This window comes from Chaetodon trifascialis, chromosome 8, assembly GCF_039877785.1.
Source record: "Chaetodon trifascialis isolate fChaTrf1 chromosome 8, fChaTrf1.hap1, whole genome shotgun sequence".
In the NCBI taxonomy this organism is placed as follows: Eukaryota; Metazoa; Chordata; class Actinopteri; order Chaetodontiformes; family Chaetodontidae; genus Chaetodon; species Chaetodon trifascialis.
Window position 1 is genome coordinate 24,146,669 of NC_092063.1, and position 24,444 is coordinate 24,171,112.

Below are 24,444 nucleotides of genomic sequence, written 5' to 3' on the forward strand. Positions count from 1 at the left end.
CCAAAGGCAGCTCTCTCTTGTTGTACAGTGCTTATCTGTGTCTATAACTTATCTACTGTTTCTCGTTCCCTCTTTGTATGTATTAATGCATAAGAGTCTATAAATAGAATTTCCAGTATAGGGAGACACAGTGGTTAAATTCTGTTGGCATGCTGTTTCTCATGCAACTTCAACAGTTATTCAGTTAGTTTGAAGCAAATGAATGCTGACTCTAAATGATGCACTGTGCAATAAAGGTGAAGGAGTGCGTCTCAACTCTTTGTGTGTGTTACAGCAGTAGAGTGGATTGTCTGTGAATTTTCCAATCACATCTGACAATCCACATTGGCTTTAAATTTCTTAAAGCTTTCTTTCCTGCTGTGACTCGTGTGCATTTATCATTTTGTAGCACAGCCTACCGATTTACGGTAGCACCTGGTGCTCAAACAAACTGAAAGAATATTTTATCATGGCAAACGTCATTACCTGTATTTAACAGGAAGCTGGTAGACAAATAATGCACATTTTAGTAAAAGAGCAAGTAAGTGCATCAGCTACTTTAAATGGAAAATTTCTTTCACAGAATGAATAGATCCAGTCTTTTTGAATCTTCACTGTATTGTCTGAATAAAAGGTTTTAATTTAGGCTGGAGTTCATCTTTTTTTCTTTTTTTTGGGTGGTCCACCATCAAATCAGCTGAGACACAATTGATTGTTGGGGTACATGATATTAATTCTGAATGCCTGGCCTGACGACTGGCTCTTCTTCAAGTGCACATTCAAAAATGCAACCAAGATAGCAGGATAGGAAAGACCAATATAGGCTGCATGCCAAATGGTACGCACTGCACTGGGTAATTCCTTTGTTTCCTGCCCGACCTCATCTGCTATCCACAGGTCACTGAATCTGTCACAAAACGTTCTGCAGTGTAGCTCCCTCCATCATCTCTTATACATAATGCCTGACCCCAGACCAAACAAAATAAACCTCCAAAAGTCTGTCTTTTTAGTATCTACTGCACAGCGCATCATTTACAGTGTTTGCACTGGAAGAATGAATGGTGGCTCTGAAGGTTTTGGACCAATTGTAGTCGACATTCACAGCAGTTAAGTCATATCTACACATCCAGAACCTTATCAAAGCACTAACGGCACAATTATTTGCCATTGATCTGTGTTCAGTATGTTGCACATCCAATTTTTACATAACATGGCACAGTATTGGGCAGGAGTTAGTAATGTGTTACTTTTTTCCGAAATAATTAATGTAAGGGATAAGGGTTAGGGGTAAGGGATAAGTTACTTATCCCAGTTAAGGGCCATCCACACAAAGAATGATAACTGGAACAGTAACGATAAATATGTTGTTTTAAAAATCAGTAGTATGAACAAAACTTGTCTTCAAAAGACGACTTGTAACAGAGTGTTGGATTCTCTTGTTTTTTAAGAATTTCACAAATTAATTTCCTTTTTTGTTTCTCTGCATGACATACAGCAGTAAAGTATCAGTGTCCATTTTCCTAAGCTGTGGTTGGTGGTGGAGTGGGGTATGCAGCTTGTGCTTGGTGCCACTGTTTACAGAACGTTATCATTTACCGGTGAGGATTCTCACATGGTTATCGTTACTGCTATAGCCATTCTGGGTGTGGACAGCCCTTTACACTTAGTGTATTTAACATTTTGGAGGTTGGCTTGTTCGCAAACTTACTCAGAGTTTGATGGAGGGTTGACTTCAGCTTAGTCTCATGTGGATAGACTGCTATGGAACACGGTTGTCTTATTTACATGTGGTATCTTCTTGTTCATCGTTGGAGGGTGTGTGAACAGCAGCTTCACTGTGAGAACAGGACTTGAGAGGCTAAGTCAGCCGTTGATGGTCAGTAAAACCAATATATCACATGTGATTTCGAGATGTGATGTGACAGGTGGGTGTGGAGGTTTTTTAAAGGCACTGTTGATGGAGCTGAGCTGAGTAACTTAATGCAAACAATTACTTTGCGAATGAATAATTAGTAAACTAATATAATTCCTTTTTGAATGAGCAATATGTCATTTGTAATCAGATTTGTCAACTTACTTTCCCAACACTATCAACTAAGTTCACTGCTTATGTGTCATGTTTTGAAGTATTAATTTGGAATATTTAGAAATTTATTGGCAATGTGTTGATTGTTTGGGATATACTGAACATACAGACCAATGATGGAGAAAAGGAATATGCTGCAGGGTTGAATGAGAAATTTCTTTGGTTACTTTGATATGTTTTGCTTTGTAAGATAAGCACAGCTCTCGACCAGTCTGATTTTAAGCACTGACTATTTTATACTCAAAAGACAGATTTTTGGTGTAGAATTTCTACAAATAAAGAATACTATCATCTATGTTTATGCAAACAGAAAAGCTCCAATGACCATAGCAGCCTGACTAGACTACAGTCAGAAACTTTTCACTACTATGCAAAATAAAATTATATATTCCTGGGAAAACACTGAATGAATATAACCATAATCCAGAAAATAAAACTCAAATCTGTACAGACTGCATGATTTTGTGCTATTTAACACATTCTCTTCCTTGCTAAAACCAAGTAAAATCCTGAAGTAACAAAATTGCTGAAAAATGTTGCCCAGGTATCATTACCTTAAGATACTCTTCCCATTTGTCTATCATCTGGCGGACATCAAGTTGAGGTAAAGAATACTTTGCACGGCTTTCAATCATAAAACTCAAGGAGAACAATATGTCAGGAAGCTGATGTTCAGATTACTATTTGTGTGTCTGGATGCTTCAGTGCAGCAGGTACGACTAACTTTGCATTCACTCCACGAGCAACTACATCCCTGTGCTACAACGTGAAGAATCGTTTGAGCTTGGTGACTGATTGCTGTGGTGTAGCAGAGGTGGACAGATGTGAAGCAAAGCAATGTGTTTGACCACAGTCAACTTTTCTGCCACTAGAAATAAAGGAAACACAGTGACTGTGGTCAACATCAGCCAGCATTTGACTTTCACTGAAAATGGATGGACCTCTGACTAGCAGCTGCTTGCAGTGTGAACGCATGTTAAGGGCCACTGTTGTTGACATGATGGCAGCGGTTGCTAGCAGCGCTAACTTTCACACATATACAACACTGCAATAAAAAGAGGAGAACCGAAACAGACATTCACACTCCCAGCACGTCACTGTCTAAAACTCAACTGTTGTTTCTAAGGTCATAGAAAAGTGTCCGAGCTTGCTGTCGCAGCAGCAGGTGAGAGCGACGCTGCTGCAAGAGATACAGATATGGCCCTATGTTCCTTTAATATCCAGAAAAGTACCCTGCTTTTATTCTGAAAAATGCTCAACAGTTCAAAGGCGTGTTGTTTCTTCAGACACCATGTGTGTCTGTTTTTAATGGTTTTTTTTACACTTTTTTTGTCTTCCTCTGATTTCCCCAATGTAGAAAAGCTGTCAGCAGTCGGATTTAATGTCCTTAATCTTGTATTCGTCCAACTCTGTCACAGACTGTCTTTGTAGTGCCCATTTTCAAATGCTTGTTAAATGTGAAAAAGAGTTTCTTACATCTTACATGTTCAAGAGGAATCCTGTTCGACATAAAGGTAGAAAAGTACCTAAGTGTGATCTGTGGATACAATTCATGTGTTTTTGTCTGTGTTTATGCACATACCTACATGAATAGAAAATCAATGCCGGTTTGCATTTGTTCCTGTAAGTGTGTTGGTGTGTGTGTGTGTGTGTGTGTGTGAATGTGTCACACTGTTTCTGGTAAGCATAGGGTTTCCACAGCATTACTGGGTCCCTGGGCGACCCCACCAATGACAAAGAGCATGCTGGTTGTCTGCAGGAGGGCAGAGGAGCAGCGTGCAGTGGGCATGGGTGCAACATACTCCCAGCGGCGCTTCACCGGGTTGTAGCTCTCCACTGTGCCCAAAGGCGCTGGTTCATTACCTGCAAAATGAAAAGTAGCATGTTAGGATGACAGTAATTGTGCTTCCAATTCAGCATTGTCCAGATCAGTTAAATAACACCTTTAAACATAAAAATTCACAGCTTGATATACGTATGTTCCTTTCTTGTTCTGAAGTGGAAACAAATAATGTTCAAAAAGATCTAAAACAGCTACTTCTGCTTGACATTCAGCATGTGCAGGTCTGAAACTGACAAAGCCAGTTTGAGAAAGCAGATTTTCAACAACACCAGATACAAATATCTACATTTAAAAAATATAAATGCATAAAATAAGAGCATAATGATTTAAGGCCATTTAAAATTAGGGTGGGTTCTTTCCATAGCACCAAACTTTGCAGTTCCCTAAGCTTTATGGTGCATTTAGCACAGATGCTAGATTTCAGATTTGATTGTCAATTAACACCTATATTCATATCGGGCCCCATTCCAATCTTGGGGAGAGGCATCAAATCTTTCAGCAGACTCCTTGCCCTGAATACATGGCTGACATCAGAATGTCTCAGTCATAGGATAAGGTTATTGACAACTTCAACATCTTTTAGAAGTGTAAAGAACACTTTAGGCCTGATGGAGCACATCCAAACTTCACTGGTTGCAGACTGCTCAGCACCAACCTGTGTCATGCCCTTGGCATACTGTACCAAAACAAGAATACACAGATAAACGCCCAGGTCTGTTTGCACAGGCAGAAAACCTCACCAGACCCTGTGCTTCACATCACCCAAGGCATCCATGTCTGTCTCTGTCCCAGTCAGGGATCCCGCACCCTTCGTCACCCTCTCCATCTCTTTCTCCAGGGACCCAGCCTCCAGAACAATCACCTATCAAGGACTTCATGAAAGCTACCACACTGAAGCTCAGTCAAATTAGAGAGATGCCATGCCACTTCCTTAAACATAGCAGTGATCTGTAACCGCCGGTGGCATGGTCAAACACATCATAGCGATCACAGACCATCTGGTACCTGTCTCAGTGATCTGAAATTTGTCAGTGTTTTGCTACAGTCATTCCCTCCTATCACAGAATCCCTACAGTGTGGGGAGTTTTCCCTCCTTTTTCCCTTTTATGTCTTGTGTTTCCCCTCTCCATCTGTCTCCTGTCTGTCTCTCCCGTCAATCAAGCCTCACCTGCCACCATAAGCACCAGCTCTCCACTCAGTACTCCTTGAATCATCCATTATGCTACGTAGTAATGACTGAGACTCCTGCAAATATGCATTAGTATATTTTTGCTTCCTTTTTCTCACTTGCTTACCTGTCTTCCTGACTCTTGTTTTTGTACTATCCTCAGGTGCCTTGCCCTCACCTGTCTCTGTCCGTGCCCTGCCTGCCTGTGTCTTTGGAAACAAATGGATCTGCTCTCATCTGGCCTACTCCTCATCCAGCCTACCTCAAGCTTTGAAAATCACTGACCATAAGTTGCTTCTGTTCTCAGTCACAATTAAAGACTTTGAACTTTTCCTGATCTCATGTCCTCTCTGCTCAAGTGTGGCATTTTGGGTCCTGTCAACCGCTAAACCTAACATACAGCTGAAATTAGCCCATTTTTATGTCAGATCATTGGCAAACAAATCCTTTATCGTCAATGATCTGATACGTGAAAAGAACTTGCATTTTATGTTTTTAGTTGAGACCTGGCTTAACAGCAGTACTGGTGTGGCTACTCCAGGCTTGTCCTAATGCACTCACTTACGACAGGCCAATTTCGAACCTTCCATTCATCAGTAAGACCCTGGATTATATCTGGGCTTAGTCTTGGTGTTATACTAGACTCAGATCTAAGCTTCAAGTCCCACATCAACAAGGTGATGAAAACGCAATTTTATCACCTCGGAAACGTGGCAGAAGTACTACCATTTTTAATTTAAAATGTGATACATTACATATTACTTGTTATTGTCATTTGAAAGTAATACGTTTACTTACAAACATACTGTCTGTGTGGAGTAATGTAATGTAGTATTTACTGACTACACTACTTTTGCATTACTTACACCAAAACAACAGCAGAAGTACAACTAGTGTCATATTTGCTTATCTATTATGGTTATATTATGGGGCTACAATAAGTTTTGGCATAACCTGGTCTCTATGACAATGTTAGCTTTTCCTATGATTGTTTTTTGCTTATGTCAGTTTTTTATCTAATGTTAGGGATTTACAGATACGCTCCATGAAAGCTCTCATTCAATTTCAGAGGCAAAACCTGATGCATTTATTTATGCCTCAAGTCTATTTTTTGGACAATATGCATGTAAAGGCAAGGTCAATGTCCAATAAAAAGGCATTAATTACATATATATATATATGAATAATTAGATATTCATCTACATTTTGCAGGGTTGACATCACGGACTGCAAATGAATGCTTGACAGCTGACTTAATGCTTAATGAGTTAAATGATATGTATGCTAATTAAAATCTTACTACTAATGGATTACATTATTGTGTAACTGCAAAAAGTAATATATTACACAACTTTATTACTTCACAACTTTACTTTTGTAATGCATTAGCCCATACTATGATCATCAAAACTCAGATTTAGTCAAATTTTTGGGACAAACAGGACAGGATTCAGGACAACTGCTCATAAGTCAGGACTGTCCTGAATTTCTTGACGCTTCTGGTTACCTGATGTATTTGTCTTAATGTAAAAGATGTCATGAAGATGTAGGTTGAATTACTACTTTCATATAATTTAGAAAGTCTAAGTAGCACACAGAGATGCATTTCTATGCAAATGTTGCACGATATTACCGGATTTAATATGTGCTCCAGGAAAGGTTGACGCTAATAGGTTTTCAAAAGAATTGCAATAACTCTAAACTACAATGCCAGGGGGCTTATTTTAGCATTTCGATTGAATTCTATCTATGACATGTTAAGTCTCACCGAGGATTTCTCTTCTTTCTAAGGTCTGCTGTGATCTCCTTTTTTCTCCCTCTCTATGCCCCCTGCCTCACTCTCCCTCTCTTTCACCTCAGGTGCAATGCTCACTGTCATTATACATCAGCCAGCACTAAGTTGTTACCGTTTCCATGGAGACCCACATCACAGCATGTCCCCAAATGATATGGAATGGTGGGTGTTTGGTGTGTGTGTGTGTGTGTGTGTGTGTGTGTGTGTGTGTGTGTGTGTGTGTGTGTGTGTGCGCGTGCGTGTGTGGGTTTGCCTGTGAGGACTATTATCATCATTTTGTTGAAAGAACAAAGTGACAGTGCTGTGTCGGCCTTTTCAAAGCTACTCAGGCCTCAGCCTCCTTTATCATTTTTTATGAAGACACACATATGAGCCAAAACACACACACACACTCTCACACACACACACACACACACACACACACAGAAACATATTCCATGCTGCTCTTGATGCTCAAAGGCTTCCTGTCATTGCTTTGATTCATGTCCAACAGACGTCATGCCAATTCTGTTCCCTCTCTCCTTTTGACCTCCATTCCTCTCCTTTTTACTCCATCCTTCTTTTCCGTTATCTCCGTTGCCTCTTCTTGCCTTTCTCCATTAAGTTCATTCTTCAATCTTTCTGTCCTTTTCCCACTTTATCGCTCTTAAAGCCTGCATCTGTCCTCCTCCTCCTCCTCCTGTGTTCACCTTCAGTCCTCCCCATTAAACCTCTTCTTTTCAACTCCACTGCTCTCTTTTTGACTCAAATTGTCATCCTTCCACCTGCTTCTGTCACCCCTCCAACTCTCAACCTGCATTGCATTGTTCTTCATCTCTCCTGATTTTTTCCTCTTCTAGAGAGAGCTTTCCTCTCTTTTATCGTTTGCCACTCACATACACAGTACAGTATCTACAGTTTGATTTGTAGTCGGTCATCAACACAGACATGGATACACACACAAATCCACGTGATCCCAGTAAATGGTTCACCATGGTGCTTCACATGAACATTTTGGGGAAGAATTTACCTTAACCCAGTTGCTTATCAGTCCATGATTATCAGTGTGTTCAAGAAGCTATTTGATAATTTGCTGTAATTCACATTTTCTAACTTGAGACATCATACCTCACTTTCTTCTACTTGAGAGAGTGTTAGCATTAACTTAACTGACGCTAATGGCTGAAATACATGGGGCACAGACCTGCCAGGACACAAGCCCGCAGCAGAGTGCGACCATTATAATCATCTGAAGCTGCTGCACCTTTAGCCTATTTTTTCTGTTTTTTTTCTGTGCAGTTATATAGCCATCCAATAAAACCTACACAGAACTACATCAAAAATAAGTACAGGCTGTTCAAAAATGATTAAAATACATATCTCATTTTATCAGAGGCAATGCAATGCAACAACCTATATCATTTCCATTCATTACACAAATAATTGTGCATCCATCACTCATTGAAATGATCTAGTTAATTAATTCAGCACCAGTTACTATAGCCTGCACTTCCAAAGCCTGCATAACTAAGTGCGTGGCAAAACTCGCTATGCACACAGTGAAGCTGGCATGTAACCACACGCTACAAAGACGGGTCTGTGTAGCAGGTAAAAACAACACCGCTCCATGAAGTTTAGCCGTACCAGCAAGCTTTCTGCAGACAAAAAAGGAGAGTCATGTTGAAGTACTCATTTCAAACCAGCTTCTGCTGCAGCTGTTTTGATCATTCTTGTTTTGGAAGTACATTTCTTAAATCATCCCTCCAAGTTTAATTGGTGTTCTTCAAGGTTTGTATTCCCTGTTAGAAAATAATTGTGCATACTCATTTTTGATATACTAACTGGAAAAACAGTCTACTATAAAGATAAGTATGCACTGTATACTATTATTGTCTAACAGGTTGGCATAGGCTCCAGCACCACACCACCAAGGAAAAGATAGATAATGAATTGATAAAATGGACATATACAGTGAGTATGTAGTATGACTTTGACCCGTGTCTCATGCCTGAAATGCCTGTTGGACTAGTGAGACCACTGTCTGTTTAAAAAAAAAATGCATTTCCTCTTTGTCTTTTATTCATTTATTTTTGGAGGTTTTTGAACATTTCACTGCGAAACGGAAGCTTGGAAATAAGCCCTTGTTAAATTTTAAGGCACTGACGTCAAAACTGACCTTTGCTCTTGATTTTTCAGAAAGATTGTTGACTGAATTTTCATCTTGAGGTGAATTATTACTTTCATGCTCCTTCAATATCATTTCTATGTGCCTTTCAAGCTTGGTGTCCTCATTTTATCCCTTTTGAGACAATGCTCCTCACCCACTGCTGTTAGTCACAGTTGAGTCAAAGATTTATTAAAGATCTGTTTTTATAGGTGAAAAGGTGAAGCTCGGAGCAGACCTTAATATTTCTGAAACCTAGAAATCTAGACACCCCACACGTAAGCATTTTCCGCTGTTACACTGTATGTGTGTCAGTGCTGTAGACTGTGATTAGAGTTGCAAGGCTAGGCCACCCTCAAAATACAAAAAAACACAATTTTTCAGGTCTTCTTATAATGAAAACAGAAGTAGAGATTAATCGCAAAATAAGTTTACATAAGTTTGCATGGAAGAGTCAAAAAAGGAGAAAAAAAGCTAAAATTAATGGTCATATTGGATGGAGAGACAAGGGTAAAAGAAAGCTGCAGGTGAGTGAACGTCATTAGAGTGAGATGAACTTCAAGTTAACAGTGGCTTTGCAATGACAACTTGTTTTGTGGCAGTCCGTGTAATAGCTGAGATGTAAGTGTTTGATTGAATGACTGATGGGCCAACCGGCCAATACTGCCATCTCTACAAAAGGCCAAGACACAGAGGAAGGCTACATTTGGAGGCAGTGTTGGATGACCTGAGGTAAGCTGAACTGAACTGATGAACTGTATTTCTCACTTTGTCTTCCCCACATTTAAGAAAGAAAGAAAGAAAGAAAGAAAGAAAGAAAGAAAGAAAGAAAGAAAGAAAGAAAGAAAGAAAGAAAGAAAGAAAGAAAGAAAAAGTATCCTTCTATGTGATGTCAAAGGGTCTATGCTCTGACCCCGTTACTCCCCACAGGGAAAATCTGAGAACAACAGGGAGTGACAAAGGGAGCATGGGATATATGTTGCAGCGAAAAGAAAGAGCATAGCGACAGACTCAAGTTAGCTGCCTGAACTAATGAAAACATCATGATCTGAAGGCAAAGATCCTTGAACACCACACACTGTATGATCCCAAACCAACCGCAGCAGACTGCTACTGACAGTCTACGATGTTTTATCGTAACTATAACTGGCCCTACAATCATGACGTGTGCTCATGCCTGAAGTGACTCAACAATATGCCAAAAACCTGGTGCACAGCATTTCTCTGAATAACCACAGTTGTTTAAGAAATGCAGAAAGCCCCAGACAGCATTGACTCATTTTACATCTGCTGCAGTCTGTAAGTTTTCCTCCGCTGTTTCCATCTCTCAGTGTTACCTTGTCTGAAGCTAACAAGTGTTTATTTTGTCTTTTCTGTTCACCTCTCTCTGACCTCCTGTTGCGCCTGTTTTCAGAGCGTGAGACAATAGCACAGCACGGTGGGTCAAACAGAGGCCACAACAAACCTGCAGTAGAGTTTGTGCTAATGTTTGATCTATGCTGAAATAATGTTGTTACATGCCCTCTTTTCAGCACTTATCATTTTTTGCAGGTAATACACAGCACTCCTCTGTGGCCTTCTTGCTTGCTTCCTCTAGTTCTTTGTGCCTCATGTTTGTGCAGTGTAAGAAACACATGTGTTCAGTGATCTAAGTGCTGCTCAACTTAGTTAACATGATTCACCACAGCATGGGAAGACATACAGGTGCACACCTGCTCCCAGCACTCCGGTTAATGACTGAACTGCTGCTCAGTGCAAGCCTGGCTCTCCTCCACACCATCATGCCGTGCCTTAGCCGGGTTCAGGTCAGCCACCGCTAAGTCTCAGCTGGCTGCTGGTTGTGGATCTACCGGCAGAGGTTAACCTGTGGACAGTCATTATCAAGCTAGCTGTGCTGCTACAGGGGCTTTAAGTGCCAACAGTCTCAGGAGGGACAGGAAGACAATGTTCAACACCGGAGGGTTAGGGACCGATCAGCTTTGACTGTTGACTGGCAGCCATCATCAGACACAAACCCAGTTATTATCCTCCTCAGTGTGCTCAATACAGGGCTTCACTTGATGCTTCGAAGCAGACCAGCCCTTCCTCCATGCTGGAGACGAGTTGAGAACATGGTGCCCTGCTCTTGTGCCCCTTGTGGTCTTTTATTGTAGCTCAGAGAGTTTTCACAAAGCTGCTGAGAGCCACTGTAGAACTGATAGAAAGGGAGGATGATGTCATGTTTCATAAATGACCTTTCTCACATTGTCTACAATGATTGGTTGACAGGTGACCCATCACATGAATGTGAAATAAACACAAACAACACAGGAGCGCAACAAGGAACATAGAAAAATTGATTTCAGTGCAGTTTGTGATTGTTTAATGTGCTCTTAATGAACTGTTTTCAGCCTAATAAATTGAGTTTTATTTTTTCATTATTATTTTTATTATTAGCATTACCTTTTAAGCCAATTTATGCCTTTATTAGATAGAAGAGCAGCGTGCTTGCTGACATCCTTGCTCAGCTGGACTCTAATTATTAGGCCACACTTCAATACAGCTTGTAAAGTTGTATTCAGAACAACATCCTTCAACAAGGTGCTTCCATCTGCATTGACTTGCAGCCTGATGCAGTCACCAGTTATCCTAACTCTAATGTCTGTCTACAGTTAAAACTTCAATCAATATACACCACGCTGCTTCAGTTTATTACTTTATTCATAGTTATTGTTTTGGTATTTGCACATACACAAACCCAAACAGAGACAGCACCGTTGCACAATGTTATGGAATTATATCTTCTGTTTAAAACACTATACTGACATCAGAGCCAGTAGTAAACAGCCAAAGGGCTTGGCAATATAATATTGTTCTCTCGAGGATCACAATGAACTGGCTAGTCACATCAGGAGCTGGCCTGCTAGGTGCCGAAATGACTGAACGGTCTCACATGGCCTGCGGGTTCTCGCATTTCTGAAAACATGAAAATGGTTGCTTTCCTACCTGAAAAAATGATAGAACTGCCTTTAACTTTTCTCGTTTTCATTGTGAATGCTTTGCAAATTACTTGAAGACCAAACACAGAGTCTTAAAGTTAGGACCGATACCCCTTCTCTTTAACAGCTTCTCCTAACTCTGCTAGTTGGAGCTACTATTTGTCTGAGGATGTTTTGTGAATACAGCTCCTGAACCACAATGTTTTTAACATTTAAATACCAATGCCGCAATCTGTTAGCCTGTCATATTGCAATGTCATCTGTGGAAACTTTTGCATCTCTGTTATCTACAAGCCTTTGCATGGTGAATGTTGAAATGCCACTTTGCATTAACACAGAAAAGCAACATTACTCAGAACGTAGCTGCAGATAAGGAGCCTTTCAAAATGTAAAAATACAGGGATTTGCTCACTTTTTATGCGGGGGGGCAAGCCACATTAAGTCGATATATTTTTATGTCTCTGTCAGTGTTATTTCTGGCTTGTTGCCTACCTTTAATAATATCATCCACTGTAATAGGCTTAAAGGTTTTATGAGGGAAAGAGTTATGTCAGAAATGATGATGTTAAAACCATGTTAAAAATGTTGAGAGGGACATATAAAAAAACAATGCATGAATGCATGAGGACGGTATATGCACAATGTGTGTATGATTAAGTATATGTGAATGCTGTATTTGGTTTTGTGTGTGCGCACACACATTGTGACAAATGGTCTGTTAATGAAATGATATGGCTGAGCATATAATTGCATCTCAAGTCAGTCATCTCTGACGAGTTGGATCTAATTACAATTCACACACAGATATCAAAGTTGTCTCCTGTTCAGCGTGAACAGGGTAGTGCTGCAAAAATAAAGAGGCAGTGCAGAAGAGCTGCACTGATACAGGGTGTGTGGGCAGAGGTGGTGCAGACTGTCACATTACAGTCACTCTAATGGAAAAACCTGAGCGGCTTCTTTGTGTGCTTGAGATTTTTAAAGGGAATTTTAAGGGATTTGATGCATTTTTACATATTACACTATCATGCTCAAGCACAGAAGAGTGCCTTTAAATGTTGCAGAAATGGCTTATGCTTTCCCCAGGGCAACTTTTGAATTTGTAATACCATAATAGTGGTATTACAAATTAGCAACAAAACTAAAGGCCTGCATTAGAAAAAACTTTCTTGGATTGGATTTGTTTTTCTTCAGCACTCTTGAGGTCGAGGAATAAACTATAACAAAACCATATTTTTACCATGTAAGAAAATGGTCACTGGCAGTGAATCAGTAAGCAGAGAGGAGTCTTTGAACTGTGGCCTGAGAATGAATAACAAATATACAACATCACATTAAGACAGTTCAGTCATTGCAGTGCTTAGCTGGAAAATAAGTACTGAATAGAGAAAATAATAGAGGGCCTAATATTGATCCTTGTGTGACACTTTTATCAACCATCCAGGAACATGATCTGAAGCAGCCATGAGCAGAATCATCAACACGAAATGAATGTAACTTGTTTTACAACAGAATCCAAAATCTTGGATGGATCTACAAAGAGTGCAGACCAATGCTGATTTTTAATGAAGTGAGTTAATTTACACCGTACGTTTGTAAAACTTACATCAAGACAGGTATACCCGATGGGCGTCTCTGTATTTACACCTCCATTACAGACCCTCTTTGGTATTTGTGGATGTTCCTCTGTTATTTCCCAAATCAAAAGGGTTGGGAATGTGCCATAAACTAGCTATGACTCACAGGCCCAAAATATCCCCCATGGATTAGATGGCGAGCCAGCCTCACAACTGACACTCACAAAGAGAAAAACAAAACATATCTACCTCGTTTCCTCTCATTCTTCTTCACTTATTTTCACCTTAGCAAACACAGGCAAACACACATCCATTTCCTTCTTGTTTCTCACTCAGCCATCTCTTTCCTTTCTCTCTCTGTTGCCTGCAGTTTTTTTTATCTCTCGATTGACGTTTCCTCTCTTTTTCACACACACACACACACACACACACACACACACACACACACACACACACACACACACACACACACACACACACACACACACGTATGCACGCACGCACGCAGACACACAGTCGTAACAGATGTCAGGCCGCATTACTGGCTGTCACTCTGAGCTGTGGACAGCTGAAGTGTATTAGGCTTACCTGGGAATGGGTTAAAAAAACAATCTCAGGATTGAGATGTAAAAAATTATTTAAAGACAGCACTTTTACAGATCTCTATAAGACTGGTAATGCAGGTGAGCGTAATAAATTTAGATTAATAAGATCATGGTTGCGATAATTAGCCTCAATGTCATGCATTATGCATAGTTTGTTAAAGCACCTTGATTTCGAGAAGATTTCAGTCCTGGTTGATTTGGTGACACCTGTAGTTACTGCTGGTAACAGCAAATGAAATTTAATACTACAAACGACAAAACCCCAGGGGCCACAAAACAAATTATTGTCACATCAATAAAGAAAGCAGTAATTGGCCTTTTTCCAGCATTCTGGGAGCAACCGTGATCTCATATTGTTCTGCATACTGAGTGTGGACAGCAAAGCACAGTGAAACTGAGAGGAGCAGCCTGTAGCTCTTCATCTAACAGCTCACTGTGGCTACTCCATCATTACTCTGCAAAATTTCCATCTGATCTGCTGTCAAAAAATGCTGAAAATTACTGTTGACTTGTTTTGTAGACGTATTTTTAATGAACGATAGTGGTCAGTATAGTGGTCAGTCCTAAGCTCACTGACAATCACGTTGCATTTCCTGTGACTACTTCATAATAAAAGTCAACTAAAGGAAATGTTTGGTTTGCATTAGCAGTAATTTAATACAGCATTTTTTCCAGCAATGTTGCCACTGACACCCAGGTCATAATACTGCAAATATATAAATATTGCAATACTTTCATCAGTGGACCACAGACTCACTCACTATTGAGTTACCTCATTCAGCAATAGACAGTGACTTAACAGACATTTATTTATACAAAAATCTTCAAGATTCTAACCATAAGGCTAGTGTCGCTCCCTGTAAACTGTTAATTATTGTCACACAGAGGGTTTCTGCATCTCTGGTCTAATGTTTTGTTCTTGACATTGTTGAAGAGGGTAAAGATGGTGGAGATGAACTCTAAGGGGCTTTAGCTCCAATATATGTATAAACAGAGAACTCTTCCTGCTTTGTGTCATTAAGCATCACAAGAGCAATTTGCAAGTGAAAAAAGTGTATAAAAGTTGGTAAAATAATCTCCGACATGGTCTCATATTTTGATAAAATAGCTCAACATTGATGTGGTTGTGATTTAGATAACAAGACATTGAGATGTAATAGCAAAATAATAACACATTCATCATGTAGTTCATCGAGCATGGGCTGTGTTTGTGTGTTTGAACAGACACATTCCTGTTGGAATACATGGTTTATGAATCTGCCAATACAGCACTGTATATCAGTGGAGTTTACAGCACTTTGCGTGTGATGTATGTACGTGTGTTTAATCTTGCTGATGCGTGCAGGTATACAAAAAGGAGAGTCCATATTTGCTTAACAAGCATGTCATTGAGGATAAAAGCTGACCTGTGATTCATTTGTTGCATTGCTCAGTCTCTCTTCACACTATATTTACTTTAACAAATGCGGCTCAGTCATGGAGAAAATGGAAAGTTAATGGGAAATTAATTTGGTTGTGTGTGAGCATGTGTGTGGTGTGTGTGATGAATGAGTTGTGAATTGTGTTGTTTGACTCGCTGTTAACAGTGAAGTCGGCACTAATAACTTTGTGTGTGTGTGTTCATGGGCAGACGAAGCCAACTGTAAGCAGAAGGGTAATATCTTCAATTATCGGATATTACATAAGATATTTCAGAAGAAAACAGTTTGAGCTAGCGAGTGATAGGAATGGTAGTAATTACTGTATTCTTTTTACCAGGTGATGTTTTCAGCCTCTGCATTTTGTCTTACGACTGTCATCATCAAAACACTTTTAAACATGAGGTTTTTTTCCCCTTTTCAAATTTTCTTAATATTACCATATTATTATGGTATGGTTCACCAGTTTTATACAGTTTATTGAGGCGTTCACAAAACAGCAGCCACACCTTAATGATCAATGATAATAATCATTATTGTTAATCTTGCTATTTCTGCTCCTTTGAGACATTTAATTGACTGGAATGTAGCCCCCAACGACACACTGCACAAATGAAAAGCAAACTGTCCAATCATTTTATATATAAAATATGCCAAAATACACTAAACATTTTTTATTATGGACTATGATACTGGTTTTTTTTACTAATTAAACAGACAATTTCTTTTTGATTAGTTGATTAACGACTCATTTTCAATTATTCTAAATATTATTTATTATTTGATTAATAGAAAAAATAATTTACACCAAACTAAATTTCAAAAACTTGTTTCATTAATATTTCAATATTTAATCAAATCATCTAATCATCATCATCTAATTTCCATGCAGTGTTAATTTTGACAAGAATATTAAATTTAGTTTTAGTCTTAGTCACTTGCTGAAAATCATTTTAAATTTGGTTTTAGTCGTCTCTCCTCTTCCTTCCCACCTGACATGCTGGTGAAGATGAGGCACTCGTCTCTGAGTGGCTGGCAGCAGCTGAAATAGTTTGTTTTCAGCTTTTAGTTAGCTACCTTAGATGATATGTAAATGTTAGCTTGGCTTGTTGTTATCTATCAGCAGGCAGCCGTCATGTGCCTGGCATGCACCAGGCAGGGGGAAAACATCCAATGAGATGGGGCAGTGAGAGAATTTAACTTGCACTTGCAGAAGTGATTGGTTAAAAATGAAATGAAATGACAACTTTTTGTTCTCGTCTTCACTCATCAGGGCATAATGAACAGAGATTTCCCTGTAATTTTTGTTTTTTCAATATTTTTTTCATTTGCGCTGTTACAATTTAGTCATGCAATAAAATGAGATCAACAAATACTTATCGTGGGAATTTTCGTTTCAAAATTAATACTGTTTCCATGTCGCTGCTGTTATGATAATAATAGACCCTATTTGTCAGATGCCTGATGTGAAAAATACTGAACCTCAAATTCAAAAGGAATGCTGTAACACAGATCAGTTTAATCATGGTACACCATAACAACCCTTTCCCTCGAGCACAGACTCAGTATTTTTGCTTAAGTTTTTGCCTTCAAATAGTTCTGACATGGATTCATTTCATCTTTGGTTTAATATGCAGTGCAATTACTAGTCAGTGTATTTTTTCATCAGTGGGGCAAGGAAAATAATTGAAATGATTACTGTAGACTGTAACGATAGTTTGTAATGTTAGTTTAAGCCACACACATGGCTGTTAAAGTAAACAGAAAATATAAAACAGCAGAATAACAAAATTAGGTGAAGCATGTTGTATGTCACCACCATGGACATTACCATAATGGCACAGACCTGCATGTTTCATGTGTTGATGATCCTAATATAACATGCATGGTTGAGGACAAAAATTAAACATGACGGTGTGGAAAGTGCTCTGAGATGCTTTAGTGCTCATGCATAGCAGTTGTACTGCTGTAATAAGCCATTTCCAATTTGCAGAGCATACAAAGCACTATATTGCTGGGTCTCTGTCTGAAATACACTTTAGATGAAGGTTGGTGAGGTTTGGCAGCTTGTTCTCCGGGGGGGGGGGGCATGCTTTGACCAGGTGTGGCCACCTTTTCAATGTGTTGTATTACACAGGTGAGTGGCCCCAGCTTGCATGTAGTCACAGTCTGTCGTTCAGACTTGTGCATGCAGGGCGATGTTTCTCTTTATATGCTTCTCCAGAACCGCTGATGTAAACTACTTCACACTCAACACTGCACTTCCTTGGGTCTCCAGCAATGCACCCACCAAGTGTGAAGCAGATTGAGAGAACAGTTGTAAAGATAAGTGAAGTCAGTAACTCACAGACACATAGACACAGAGATTCTTTCCTTCATAGTTGGATGAGGAGAGCTGAGTCTGTGAATTCATTTGAATAATGTCGACTGAATTTGGACAGAGTTTTCTGAAGTCAGAAAATAACCTCTGCCTGGCCTCAGAGACTACAGTTTTGTATGGAAAGTTACAAACTGGCAAAAAATACACCTGGGAAAATTGAAAGGTGAGTCTATTGACAGAAAAAAGGTGCTGCAAAAGTGCAAATCAGTCACATAATGACCTGTCTTGTTGTTCTGTCCCCTCTCTTTCCATTCGTCTTGAATCAAGCACAGTGCTGCAATCACCTGACAGAAAAGAACGACTGACAAAGTCAGACAAAAGAGCAGATGCGCTGACCTAGACCACCAGCTGCGATTACTCTTCCTCCAAGGCAGCCCACCACAAAGTCAGCCCTCTTCTCCCTCATCCTGGATGTTCGGCTGGGTTTGATCCAGATACCTGCGATAGGTGAGAGGACACAAGACACTGTATGACCACCGAAAATGGAAGTTTCTCATTGCCATGGGATTTCAAAAGAAAACCAACGCAACACAGTCAAAAGTACGTCGACACCCAAACATTACATCCATATCAAACTGTTAAACATTCATTCCAAAAAACAAAAACACGGGCTTTAATCTGCTGCCTCCACTCCTCTGGTTTCAGGCTTTTCACCAGTGTTTGGAAGCTGGCTGCAGGGATTTGCTCCCATTCATACATCAGAGCCTTAGTGAGGTCTAACACTGAGGTTAGGTGATAAAGTCTGGCTCACAGTCGGTGTTTCACTTCAATCCAGAGGTGTTGGATAGGGTTGAGGTCAGTGCTCGTGCAGCGCAGTCATGTTCTTTCACACCAAAAAAACATTTTTGTATGGGCTGAGCTTTGTGCAAAGGGGCACTGTTATGTTTACTCCCATTGATGAAATATTTGTTCAAAACAGTAATCAGTAGTTTATTTTTATTTGATTGTTCTAATCAAAATTGGTGAAGACCTGTGATAAGCTGTTCAGGCTTTTGGCCTCACTTGCATATTCTGCTATCATTTATATTGGGTCGTTAATGTTCCTTTTTATGTGATATTAAACGAATAAAATGAAACTGCTGCAACAAAGTTTTGCTTTTTGTTTGTTTCATTTATTTCAGTTCAAGTAAAGTTCAACATTTAGCTCTAAGGAAGCTATGGACGGGCCTGGAATTGCTCAGCAAAGCTGAAATTTGTTTTATTTTATCCCACTAGTATTTCTGTGTACTGGACACCAAACTGGATAGTCAAAAAAAAAAAAAAAAAAAACTGTGGATGATTCAATACCTAATGGAATAGTTGAGGATTTGGGGCAATAAACTTTTTGCTTTTTTGAGGAAAGTAAGATAACATTGGATTTCTAGCCAGCAGGCAGTTAGCTTAGCTTAGCATAACATCTTGAAGAAGAGGAAAACTCCTAGCCAGCCTCTGTCCAAAGCTGACAAGAAAATCTGCCTGCCAGCAGTGTGTCTCATCTGTCTCCTCTGTTTCCAGGCTATACGCTAAGATAAGCTAGCTCTAGGTTTATACTGAACAAGTGCATTTCCCAAAATGTTAAACTATTCTTTCAACACAGAGTCCATGAAAGAATGTGTTTTGTGATCATTTAATGCATCTTTGTCTTCATGGCTGCCAGAAATTGCAAAATTGACAATCCTGATGTGCCTGTATGGCTATCTTTGTTTTTGGACATAACAAATGAACCAATGATGGAGGAGGACACTGCTAGACAGAGGGAGAGACAGCAAGAGTCAAAGGTAAGATGAAGAGGAAAGAGAGGAAGAGGGAAATGGAGTACATTGCAGAGAGATCTGTAATTGACAGTACAACAAGGTCTGCCTCAGGGGCTTCCTCCCTCTCCACTTTCCCCCTCTCTTTCTTTCTCTGGCTTGAAACCCACTCCTCATCAGCACATTACATTTCTATATTTGGGACGGTGATACAGTGATGGTGACACATCCCCTTTCTCACTCTTTCATGTCTCCTCTGCAAAGAGCCTCAGCAAGAGAAATAAGCTGCCAATTCATGCAAATGCAACAAGCTACACCTCAGCACAGGCTGTAACAAAGAACCCATCAGTTCAGACTGTGGTACTCTTTTCCCTGTGGTGGTGCAACCTCCCAGTCTTAAATGATAGTTTTTCTTTTGTGGTGTAGTACCCCTTTAAATTCACACCAACACAAGTACAGCTGATGTTAATGAGAATATTTTTGCAGACATTTGGTCTCAAACTAACAACACTGCGATCAAATCCAAGAAACACTTAAAAGAGGTGATGGAGTGCTTTGTAAGACTAAGCACCTTGGTAGCAGAGAGAGGTACATCAATCAGTGGATAGATGGATGCGTGAACCAATCAATTGCTATGACAACACAATATGTTTAGTTTCACATTGTCACGCAGGTGCAGCACTCAATGGTCACCAGGGTTCAGTTATCTCACCTAACAGAAAGGTGTTAGTCTGTAAGTGGACTTCTACTGCAGCCAAGTCTCCCAGTTCAGGGAAAACATACTGGAAATGAAAACACAGCAGATGGTAGAGAGAAAACTGGCTGTAAAGCACCATTACTTTAACAATTTACCTTTAACAATTGTTTAAGTTGTTCAAGCAGGTGCTGTTCTATCTCTGTTCGCCATCATTGATGCATACATACTATTGGTACTTTCTTGTTTGCAGCAATTTCTGAACTGCATATAAGATTTGACATGCATCACTGCCAAACAGCGTTAAAAGAAAACATCGCTTTGGTGGAAAAAATGAATTTCTTTCTGTTTGTTAGCAGTAATGACATGAAAAGGACAAGAGGATTAAAAAGAAGCTCTTACAAAATTAAGGATCAACACATTTTCAAAGATGTTTCTCATGTTCAACATGATTAGTAAATTTGATTTCCTGCAAACAATGGAGAGGAGGCGAGAGGGAGGGACAGGACAGGAGGGAGGAGAGGAGAGGAGAGGAGAGGAGAGGAGAGGAGAGGAGAGGAGAGGAGAGGAGAGGTATATTTTTGAGATAACATAAATGGGTAGCAGAGCTGCTGTAGTGCCGGCTGTAGGGAAGTCATGGCAGAGTTGCAGAGCAGCTCAACGGTAATTTCTGAGTCGGGGGGGTGGGGGGTGGGGGGGGAGTCATCAGCAGCTCACTAATAAATATGCTGCCTGCATGACATCAGCTATTCAGCCATGGAAAATGGAAAGGCCAGATAATGTACAAATATAGTGCAGATATACGGGAAGAGGAGTGAGCAGTTGAGCTTTCAAACAGGCCTGCAAGCTCGTAACTTTTGCTGTTTCCCTCTTCTTCCCAGTGTCATCTGCAGATAAATTGGCAGAAATAGCCATGACAGTGTTGTTGCCTCAGTTATCCCTAGATTCAATTCAGCCTCTGCACTTTTCTTCTGATTTTCTGATAAATGTGAGTGTGTGTCTGGTTATTTAATGTTTATTTTAATACAGACAAGCATATAACATGCATCATTGCCACATACCACAGCATTTACAGCCTCAGCTACTGTAGTTTCCAATGCTAGGCCATTGACGGGCCTTTAACACAAAACTCAACTAGACAATACACAAAAAACAGCAAAAGACCACAAAACTCTATGACAATCACAGATCTTTCATGACTACATGCCTGATCCTTTTTGATAGCTGTTTCAACTTGAGTGTGAAATTACCTCATTTATGGTCAATTTTGATACCTGTAGGTGAGGAGGATTTATGCACCAAATCAAAAAAAGATGTGTGTCCGAAGAAGGTTTCATGAAAAGACATCATAAAGTCTCCCATAGATGCACTGAGTCACTGAGCCAGAGAGGTACCATCCTGCTACTGAGCACCTGATTATTTAGATATTTATGGGCTGATCAAAAAAACATCCACAGCATTAGTGTTAGATTGCTATTGACTCGCACTGGATGGTTAAAAACAAACGCAGCAGAACCAGAGCCATCTTTTCTATTCCGCACATTCTTTGTCCTCGTTAAAACTCAATGCTAATATTACCCACAATGCAATGCACTGTCAACAGTCCAGAGTTTCAGGTGTGTCAAGTTGCAACTAATGTAGCCTCGAGTTGAGCAGACATGAGCAGTAGGCTACAGAGGACTGCTGAGCTCATTTCTTTCTAACTGGACCTGCAGATTGTTTTCATTGTCAATCAGTCTTCAGCCAAACCTGACACTGACTCAAGTGACATCACTTGAGGTAATTTATCAGACTTCACACAGCTCCCTATGGAGCCACAAAAGGCTTTACACAACTTTACATAGTAGTACTCCCCAACACCTGTAAAAAGACAAAATGAGCGCACTCTCCCTTTAAGGTAGCTTTGTAACGTCCTCAGTTCACATCCAGCCAGGGACGTTTGTTGCATGTCATTTTTGCGTCTACTCTCATTTCCTGTCTTCTCTCTCCTGTCCTCTATATCATAGAGGCATACAGCGCTTTTACTGAAATTGAATTGAAAAGGATAAATATCAAAACTGACTTTCTTACATTACATTACATTATCATTGTGAGAGGTTTGATTGTTGTAGAAGCTGCGTGTGACCAAGAAGTTAAACAACAATGTGAAAAGACCATGAAAAGCAAAAGATGACAGAGTTTGAACGCTGTCTTCTTTCTTTGTTGACACAAACATGTCCACGCTTTGCATGTGTAAAAATGAGTACAACACTACAAATGTCACCCAAACCCAGAGTGACCGTTAGAAAGGCTGAGCTATGACACTTTTGCCTTAAGACACAGTGTATGCACATGTTGGAAAGAGAAATTCTCATTGTTAATAACTCACTCTTCACAGATACAAAGGCAGGATTTGAACCATTATAGAGTTTTATCAGAAAAGTTCAATTGGAGAGTTTATGAGGATGTTATGGTGCCTTATATCCTCCATAACATTACCTTCATGGAATGACAGAGTGAGTTTGATGTAAATAGTAAATGCACTTTTTTGCACACACACACACACACACACACACACACACACACACACACACACACACACACACACACACACACACACACACACACACACACACACACACACACACACACACACACTCCAATGACAGCTACCATGCAAGGTGCTGGCCTAACCATTGGGACATCACTGTCTTGCTCAAAGACACTTTGACACGCGGACAGGAGGAGCTGGAGATCGAACCATCAACCCTGTGATTGGTGGTTGACCCGCTGTTCTTCCTGAGCCACGGCAGGCCCACACTTTGCATGTGTTCTCACACAGCAGCATTTCCATACTCAGCCTCTCACAAAGCTTGTCAAGCAGAAAGCTACGAAGAGACAGAGTGAAGCATTCTCCCACTCAAAAAGAAAAACTCACATGCAGCATTTCTCACTGCTGCTTTAACCTACTAAAGGACAAATGAGTCATTTGAAGAGGGGATGCTGCCATTTATCAGCACAAATTATTAATTCTGTTGCCCTAGCCAACTACAAACCTTGGCAAAGAGGAATGAGCAGGCAATAATTTACTTTGGCTGACATTCCTCTTGTTCCTGTTGGACCAAGGGACTTTGCAAATGGACAGACATGCATACATCCACACTGTCTGTGGTCGTGTATGAGAGTGAGGTGATTTGAGTGACATGTGGGGCAGATATGTGGCTGTTGGACTCAGCTGGAAGAGAGGAGAGGGTGTTATTTAAAGCTCAGAATCAATCCTCTTTCTTCTCCTGTTTCACCCTCCCAGACACCAGTGCTTCACTCTGTGCCCTTCACAGAGCTCAATAAGACAGGCGCGCACACACACTTAGGCAGGCAGAAGCATGTGCACACACATGCATATAAGACACAAGCCTTCAAATAAATGCACATGCACAAAGGCACAAATGAGCAGATTCTAACACGCATGTAGGCAGACATGGACACCAATATGCACAATTTCACGTGTGCATACAAAAATCCTCTTTCTCCAGTTCACACACTTGCACGCATCCGCCACATCTGCCCAATGAAAGGATACAGTTACACTCCACCTTGCCCCATTTCCAGCCACAAGGTAGAAATAGGAAGCTATTGGCAAGGAAATGGGGTGGTAATGACAGCGGGCCCTCTCTGGGATCCCGTTCTGATAGCTGTCCAGAAATACACTGAATATTTCAGGCAGAAACAGATGCACCGTCTGTGATCACGCCCCACAAGCAGCTTAAGACACCAGTCAACCAGTGTCCATTTCTTTTGTAAAATCAGAAAAATGTTGGCCATCATTCACCACCTTTGTTGCATTTTTCAGCTGCTCATGGTGTGAAGGCAGCTCATCCTCTGTTTTATATAACTGACATTTTAAGGAATATTTAAGGTTTACTGCCCTGCTAAGCCAAAGTGCAGTAACTTTTTAGGTATCATGTATCATCATGTATGTTATTAGTGCTCCATATTGTCTTAAAAAAAGACTATCTATCATTTTTAAAAAAAGCTGCCATGAAGGTAACCCTTAGAAGGAAACACTATTCAG

General features: G+C 40.1%; 1 protein-coding gene across 2 annotated transcripts in view; it reads right to left on the bottom strand.

The window, feature by feature from the left end:
- Positions 1-421: 421 nt before the first annotated feature.
- Positions 422-24,444, bottom strand: part of klhdc8b (kelch domain containing 8B) — a 274,074-nt gene continuing 250,051 nt past the window's right edge. For both annotated transcript variants that reach the window (XM_070969268.1, XM_070969267.1), the window contains 2 exons: positions 18,306-18,407; positions 422-3,928 (listed from right to left, as the gene is read on the bottom strand). In XM_070969268.1, the coding sequence (XP_070825369.1) occupies positions 3,732-3,928; positions 18,306-18,407 (299 nt within the window). In that variant the 3' untranslated portion in view covers positions 422-3,731. The remainder of the gene's footprint in view (positions 3,929-18,305; positions 18,408-24,444) is intronic.